The 8,116-nt window shown below is 43.9% G+C and overlaps 1 protein-coding gene across 1 annotated transcript in view; it reads left to right on the forward strand.

Moving 5' to 3' along the window:
* The window catches only part of WDR27 (WD repeat domain 27), a 243,624-nt gene that overhangs the window by 3,046 nt on the left and 232,462 nt on the right, over nucleotides 1-8,116 (forward strand). The window contains exons 2-3 of the mRNA XM_025384452.1: nucleotides 7,198-7,379; nucleotides 7,494-7,689. Coding sequence (XP_025240237.1) covers nucleotides 7,501-7,689 — 189 coding nt within the window. The 5' untranslated portion in view covers nucleotides 7,198-7,379; nucleotides 7,494-7,500. The remainder of the gene's footprint in view (nucleotides 1-7,197; nucleotides 7,380-7,493; nucleotides 7,690-8,116) is intronic.

Genomic DNA, 8,116 nt, shown 5'->3' on the forward strand with positions numbered 1-8,116 from the left:
GTGTATACAGGTGTGAGATTTTGTGTGTGTGTGTGCATGTGTGTATGTGATCTCTCGATCTCTTGCTTCACAGCTGCCCATACCTTAACTTCTTCCTTGTAAGCTTCACTGCACCATTCTTCCCAAGATCTCCTAGCACCATCTCAACCGTTGGGTCACCCTAGACTCTTGCTGTCTATTGCTTGTTCTAGTCTTACTTCAGGGCTCAGTCCCGATAGGACACACACAGACCAGTGTGTAGACGTATGCCGGGTGTTGTCATTTCATTTGTACAGTTTTCATTTTGGAGGCAGTTTTATTCATTCGTTCATACTGCAGTGACAAACTAATGCAGATTTGGTGCTTTAAAACAGCACAAATGGATTATCTTACAGTTCTGAAGGTCACAAATCCAAAATGGGTTTCAAACTGTGCTAAAATCAGGGTGGCATCGGGGCTGGCTCCTTCCAGAGTCTTCGGGTGAAAACTCTTCTCCGTGCCTTTTCCAGCTTCTAGAGGCCACCACAGTCCTCAGCTCCTGGCTCCTTTTTCTGTCTTAAGAACGGTAACCACAGCAGGTTGAGTCCTTCTCATGGTGCATCATCATCCCAGCTTTTCTCTCTCCAGCTTAGTTAAGGAAAGTATTTAAATTGAACATACCCAGATAATCCAGGATAATCTCTCTTCTGAAGCCCATCTGATTAGTAACCTTGAGTCCCTTGGCTGTGTAACCTAATGTTTGCAGAGGTTCTAGGGATGAGCATGTGGACATCTTAGGGAGAGCGTTACTCTGTCCCCAGTGTGCCCTGGGGTATTCAGACTCCTCACCATTCAGCTAATAGGTACTATTTTATGTAATTGGTGCAAAAGGACAATGCTAGGCACTCTGTAATCATTTAGAAATGAGAGAAACAAGATGACTTTTTGAGTGTTATCCTCTAAAATGGACACACTGGATTAGAGAAGAGATGTCTGTTTCTTCCACAATTACTCGAAAGAAATTTTGGTGCAGTGCCTAGAGGAAGTTACAACTGATGTTTCCGCATTTGACATAATGTATCCAAAGCAGTATCTATGCTTCTCCCCTGCCGGAACCTGTTCTCTCCCAGCTCAGAAAGTGAGGTATCTTGTCGTTCAGGCCAGAAAGCTAGGAGCCTCTCCTGATTCCTCAAATTCCTCTTCAGCAACCAACCCGTACTGGCTTCCATCAGTCCTAGCTCAGAAATAACGTGTGGTGTCCATTTGCTTAAACCCTGCTCTTAGGCTCCAGCACCAATGATCTTTTGAAAAATAGAAGTTTTAAATTTGTAAATATTTCGTTAAAGTTTTTGTTCATCCTTCTTGATATTTTTATATATCTAAGCATTACTATTTTTGTTGTCTCAGCATCCACATCCTCTTGGCAAAAAAATCCTCTAGTCCCTGGATTTCCTCTGGACTACCACCCTTCTCCCTCTGCTGACCAGGACTCAATAGAGAGGTCTGTGTCCCAGGCCTGACTTCTTGGCATCATTTCATCCTTCTGATTACATGATTAATTCAAACATGGAAAGTGTCTCAGACAGGCCCAAACTCATGAGAAATGTTCAAGGATCAATGGAAAGAGATGCTTTCTTCCCCAGCGCCCTGCAATGTGAGAGGCCACGCTCGGGCGCTGTTGGCCGTCTTTTTGCCACCGCATAGGAACAGACAATGAGCAGCACCTAGACAGGTGGAGCTGAGGGTTGGGGAGACAAGGGGGCTGTCCTGACGGTGTTGATGAAGCTGCTGTAACCTTTTAATTACACATTAAACTCTTTCTTTCCATCAGATTAGGTCGAGCTTGCTTTCTGAGACACGAAGTAAACATTTTTCAATGTCATTTTTAAAAACATCTGCATTGTATTCCACTCAACGTAAGAACCGTTGCTACATTTCATATTATAATCAATGTTACGATGGGCAGCCTTGAAGAAATAAATTTTGGAAAAGGTAGAATGATTTACTTGTTATAAATTTATAAAAGTAGAATTTTTGATTGCCAGATAAGTTTATGTCAATTCTCTTACCAGCAGTGTATGTGGAAATGTTTCTGTGTGTGTGCGTTCATGATTTATTTATTTGTTTATTTTTTTGGGACGGAGTTTCGCTCTTGTTGCCCAGGCTGGAGTGCAATGGCGCAATTTCGACTCACTGCATCCTCAGCCTCCCAAGTTCAAGCGATGATTCTCCTGCCTCAGCCTCCCGAGTAGCTGGGATTACAGGTGCACGGCACCATGCCCGGCTAATTTTTGTATTTTTAGTAGAGAAGGGGTTTCACCATGTTGGCCAGGATGGTCTCAAAGTCCTGACCTTGTGATCCGCCCACCTCAGCCTCCCAAAGTGCTGGGATTACAGGTGTGAGCCACTGCGCCTGGCCTGACTGTTGCATTTAACAAGGCACAAATACATGTTAATTTTATTCTGTGGTGTAGTTTAAGTCCATTCTTTCTTTGTTGACTTTCTGTCTTGATGACCTTTCTAGTGCTGTCAGTGGAATATTGAAATTCCCCAGTATTACTGTGTTGCTATGTCATTTCTTCGGTCTAGTCATAATTGTTTTATGAATTTGGGAGCTTCTGTGTTAAGTGTGTATGTATTTAGGATTGTGATATTTTTCTATTGACTAATCCTTTTATCATTATATAATGTCCCTCTTTGTCCTTTTTTTTTTTTAAACTGTTGTTACTTTCAAGTCTATTTGTGTTGTTTTATGTAAGAATAGCTTCTCCTGCTTGCTTTTGGTTTCCATTTGTGTGGAATATCTTTTTCCTCTCCTTTACCTTAAGTTTATGTGAGTTCCTATGTGTTACATGAGTCTCTTGAAGACACCAGATACTTGATTGGTGTATTTTTATCCATTCTGCCATTTTGTATCTTTCGAGTGGAGCACTGAGACTATTTACATTCAACGTTAGTATTGAGATGTGGGGTAGTGCTCTATTTATTATGCTAGTTCTTGCCTAAATATCCTTTTTTCGTTGTGTTATTGTTTACAGGGCCTGTGAGATTTATGTTTTAAGGAGGTTGTTTTGGTGTATTTCAAGGTTTTGTTTCAAGATTTAGAACTTCCTTTACCACTTCTTGTAGTCCTAGCTTGGTAGGGGCAGATTCTCTCAGCATTTGTCTGTCTAAAAAAGACTTTATCTTTCCTTCGTTTGTGAAGCTTGGTTTTGCTGGATACAGAATTCTTAGCTGACAATCATTTTGTTCAAGGGGGCTAAAGATATGACCCCAATCCTTCTGGCTTGTAAATTTTCTGCTGAGAAGTCAGCTGTTAATCTGATAGGTTTTCCTTTATAGGTTACCTGATGCTTTTGTCTCACAGCTCTAAAGATTCTTTCATTCTTCCTGACTTTAAATAACCAGATGACTATAGCTGGGTCATGATCCTTTGTGATGAATTTCTCAGGAGTTCTTTGAGAGAGTATCAGTTGCTGTGTTAGAAGGGGTATATACACTTTCCCAAAGTTGGTCCAGGGGAGGCATCCTGGTTTCTCAGGTGATGGGCAGGGCCATAGTGTTCCTAAGAGTTTATGTCTTTTGTGTTTGGCTACCAGGGTGGGTAGAGAAAAACCATCAGGTGGGGACAGGGTTAAGGGGGTCTGGGCTCAGGCTCTCCCTGGGCAGGGCTTGCTGCAGCTGCTGTGGGAGATGTGGGAGTGGTTCTTGAGCCAATGGAGATATGTTCCAGAGGGGATTATGGCTGTGTCTGCTGCATCACATAGGTTGCCAGGGAAGTCGGGGAAAGCTGGAAGACCTCACCCAGCTCCCACGCAGTTTGTGAGGCTGGTCTTGCTCCCACAGTGCCCAGCTAACAGCGCCAGGTTTAGATGCAGACAGCCTGTGTGTGGGACTCAGTCCCAGCCCAGGCCATAAGCTTCTGCGCTGAGAAAGCAAGCATGGCTGGCTTTCAGGTCTTGCCCTCCCCATCTGCCCACAATGTTGGCAGCTCCTGTGCTCATATCTGTAGCAGTTCCCTTTTACCCACTCCTGATTCTGCTCAAGGAAGTTCGTGCCCAGTCTAAATTATCACAGAATTCAGTTGGAAGCTTCTTTCACCCTTTGACCTCTCCCTAATTCCACTGGCTGTCTTTTCTGAGGGAGGACCTCTGTGAGAAACAGTCAGGGATGGCTTCCCTGGACTAGAGCTGGAGACTGGGAATGCCTACAAGGCTCTTCTCACTGCTGCTTCTACTTTATATTTCGCTTGGCTGCCTAAATATGCTTCAGCTCTAGGTAAGGTTACGTCCTTCTCCTGTGATATGGATTTTTAGATTCCCCAGTGGGGATGTGTGTTTGGAGGCAGTTTTTTTCCCCTCACATTTTGGGAACTCACAGTTTTTTGCCTGTCTCATGGAATTTGCAGTAGCCTGCTGCTTCTTTCTTTTTTTTTTTTTTTTTTTTTTTTTTTTGAGACGGAGTCTCGCCCTGTCGCCCAGGCTGGAGTGCAGTGGCCGGATCTCAGCTCACTGCAAGCTCCGCCTCCCGGGTTCCCGCCATTCTCCTGCCTCAGCCTCCCGAGTAGCTGGGACTACAGGCGCCCGCCACCTCGCCCGGCTAGTTTTTTTTTTTTTTGTATTTTTCAGTAGAGACGGGGTTTCACCGCGTTAGCCAGGATGGTCTCGATCTCCTGACCTCGTGATCCGCCCGTCTCGGCCTCCCAAAGTGCTGGGATTACAGGCTTGAGCCACCGCGCCCGGCCTGCCTGCTGCTTCTTTCAAAGGATCTGTGAATTCTTTCAGTTTTTTTGGTACATTCCTGCAGTGGTTCTTGGAACAGAACTTCACAGTATGAGTCTCCACATGCCTTTCAGTCCATCCTAGTGGGAGACGCACATTATCCTTGCCTCCTGTCTGCCATCTTCTTGCCTAACCGCTTTAAAGGGTTATTGTAAGAATGATATAATCTATGTACTCATATATACAAACCTGCTTATTAATGTCTACAAAAGTGGTCTGTAAATTGCAAATTGGCATGCAAATACTATTATTTGTAAAATGTGCTGCTGAATTCTATGGGAATTACAGAAGACAATAAGATAATGATACTGCAACTAAAGTTTACGTTGAAGAAAAAGGTGAAACTCAGTCACAATTTGAAGAGTGTATTATTAACATTTTTGAAACAACTATAATGTTTTGTGTATTCTTTGTCTGTCTCCCAAGATGTTTTATGCTTTGGGAAGCAGTGGATCTGGTGACAGCAGCTTCATATTGTCCCCTCAGGACACATCTGCCCAGCACCTATTGCCATGCTCAAGTTACAGAGTCTACAGAGTAACCATGGTAGCTTTGGAAGGTGTAGCTATTTTCATATGACACTCAAAGTATCTTTGCAAATATTAAAAAAAAGTGAGATAAAAATTGTGAATTGGAGACAAATGTGCCTTAAAATGATGTACACGTGCTTTTATTTTGTTTTTCTCCAAATATTGAGACTTTTCAAGCCTTTAAAAATCACCTTTTATTTATTTTATTTTATTTTATTTATTATTTTTTTGAGACGGAGTCTCACTCTGTCACCCAGGCTGGAGTGCAGTGGCGTGATCTCAGCTCATTGCAAGCTCTGCCTCCCGGGTTCACGCTATTCTCCTGCCTCAGCCTCCTGAGAAGCTGGGACCACAGGTGCCCGTCACCACACCCGGCTAATTTTTTGTATTTTTAGTAGAGACGGGGTTTCACCGTGTTAGCCGGGATAGTCTTGATCTCCTGACCTCGTGATTCGCCTGCCTCGGCCTCCCAAAGTGCTGGGATTACAGGCGTGAACCACCGCGCCCGGCCAAAAATCCCCTTTTATTTATTGTAACACAGAGCATTTGTTGTAAGGGCAATCATAGAGTATGAGGCCTCTAATTGTATTTTGAGAACATTTGTCAATTACATTATCACCTTCCTGGTACCTTGGCCTTATGAATATTAAAACAAGGGTTTCTAATCGAGACCTGTATTGAAAATGTTTGCTGGCTTCTTTTGAAGTGTTTTCCAAAGATGATCTGAAGTCCATTTTCCTTTGCCTCATTTCTCTTGTGAAATTCTGCTCCCCACCTGCACACAGGAAATTGTTATTGCTGCCCCGCCCACAGCACAGAGGTGGTGCTGAGGGTTCACAGTCTGCACTGGAATGTCAGATTTCTCAAATCACGGGGCCAGGAGGCAGGCAGGGAAAGGTCCTGCTGATGAGTAGCACCCCACAGTTCTCTTTCTTTCTTTGCAATTCCTGTCTGACCAAGGGTCCTTCAGACAGAGGATTCCATCCTAGCAGTCCGGCCATGGATCCATGTCCCGCTGCCTCCTGAGGTCAAAATAGTTTAGATGGTGTGAAGTGCTGGTAAGGAGGTAGATGGGGTGGGGGGCAGGGATGGGAGCCAGCTCTCAGAGGCCTCTGCTGAGACCTGGGAAATGGGAAGAGCCCCCAAGTTGCAGAGAGGAGGAGGAATGGAGCATGAAGATAAAGTGTGCATCCTGAGGCAATCAAAGCCCTGCTGTGTTGTAAGAGCTGAAGGAAAGGGTAAGTAGAAAGAGTAGCAGTGGAGGGAGGAGGCGGTGAAGAGGAAGAGAGGCAGAGGTTGGGTTAGCAGAATCCCTCAGGGCCAGCATGAGGAGCACAGGGGTGGATTTTTCAAATCCACATGGCCAGCATGAGGACTGCACGGGTGGGGCTTTGAATACCCACAGCCTGCATGACCCCGCTGGATGTTTGGGTGCTTGCCCATCACTTTCTGAGCAGGTCTGTTGTCTGTGCCTCTAAGTGCATTGATTGCTGGCCTGCAGTGGGTTGTGGGATACAACAGAATCAAGGATGACCCAGAGCCATTCCCGCATGTTTCTGAAGTGGTTATGCTGTGAAGTTAAGTGAAAAGTTGGATGAAGATCTGAAATGTTTTATTGTCAGTGTTTCATTAGTTTATGCTTTATGAAACACAGCCAGTGAATCACTGATCATAGAACCTGTGGTAGCTTAACTGTAATTACATAGGGTGTTGTGAAATTGTTCAGTAAAGCCCAGGTTAGCTATGGGAGATGTGGGTTCCAATTGCAGTTCCCTAACAACTGATTTGCTGTGGTCAGTTCAGAAAATAACTTTGTGTCTTAGTCATTTCAGTAACCAACATTTAGAATGCTAAATGCCAGCGCTGCCCCGATGCCATATGGATCATTGTTTAGTCTTTGCCTCTCAGTAACTGTTCTCATTTTACAGTTGTGGAAGCTGATTGAGAAAGCCTAAGCAAGGTCTGTTAAGTGGGAATAGTGGAATTTGAGTCAAGGTTTGCTTAATTGGAAAGCCCATGAGAGGAATGGAGCAGTTGTGAATGTGGAACCTCCAGAGTTTTCAGCGATTTCTCTTGTTTTTTCTTGGGGTGAGGAGAGGTGAATAAATAGGTATGATGTGGTATGTGTGTGTGGTCAAACTAGTAACTATCAATAGGTAATAGACTTTTTTCCTATATTAAGTATAATACCTGTAGTTATCTTATATGTACTTTTTGTTTTCAGATTGAAGATGGAAAATCCCCAGGACATTTTCTCAAGTAATGGTGGCTGTCTAAGTGATACAGTTATAGAAAAATACCTGGTTGAATCCAAGGAGTCTGTGTCTCATGTTCAGCTTGCTTGTAGCATGCAAGACTGTGCTTTCCCTTTGGATGGGACTGAACTTTGTATATGGAACACGAAGAGTCCTTCTCATCAGGTATTGAACAAGTTATAAGTCCAGTATCATGAAGGCCTTGCCCTTGTCTCTCCATGTCTTTGATGCTCTTTGGACAGCATTACCCTCTGTGGATTCAGCTACCAACTATGGGAGAAAAATACCGATAAAAACATTATATTATTTTATTTTTAAATTTATTTTTGTTTTACAATATTTTTATATTTAGAACACACGTGATCTGGAATTAAAAAGTTTCTTCAGTTAGAAGCTGATCAAGAAAAGATTCATCTTGCCGGGCGCGGTGGCTCAAGCCTGTAATCCCAGCACTTTGGGAGGCCGAGGCGGGTGGATCACGAGGTCAGGAGATCGAGACCATCCTGGCTAACATGGTGAAACCCTGTCTCTACTAAAAATACAAAAAACTAGCCGGGCGTGGTGGCGGGCGCCTGTAGTCCCAGCTACTCGG

This window comes from Theropithecus gelada, chromosome 4 (assembly GCF_003255815.1).
Source record: "Theropithecus gelada isolate Dixy chromosome 4, Tgel_1.0, whole genome shotgun sequence".
In the NCBI taxonomy this organism is placed as follows: domain Eukaryota; kingdom Metazoa; phylum Chordata; class Mammalia; order Primates; family Cercopithecidae; genus Theropithecus; species Theropithecus gelada.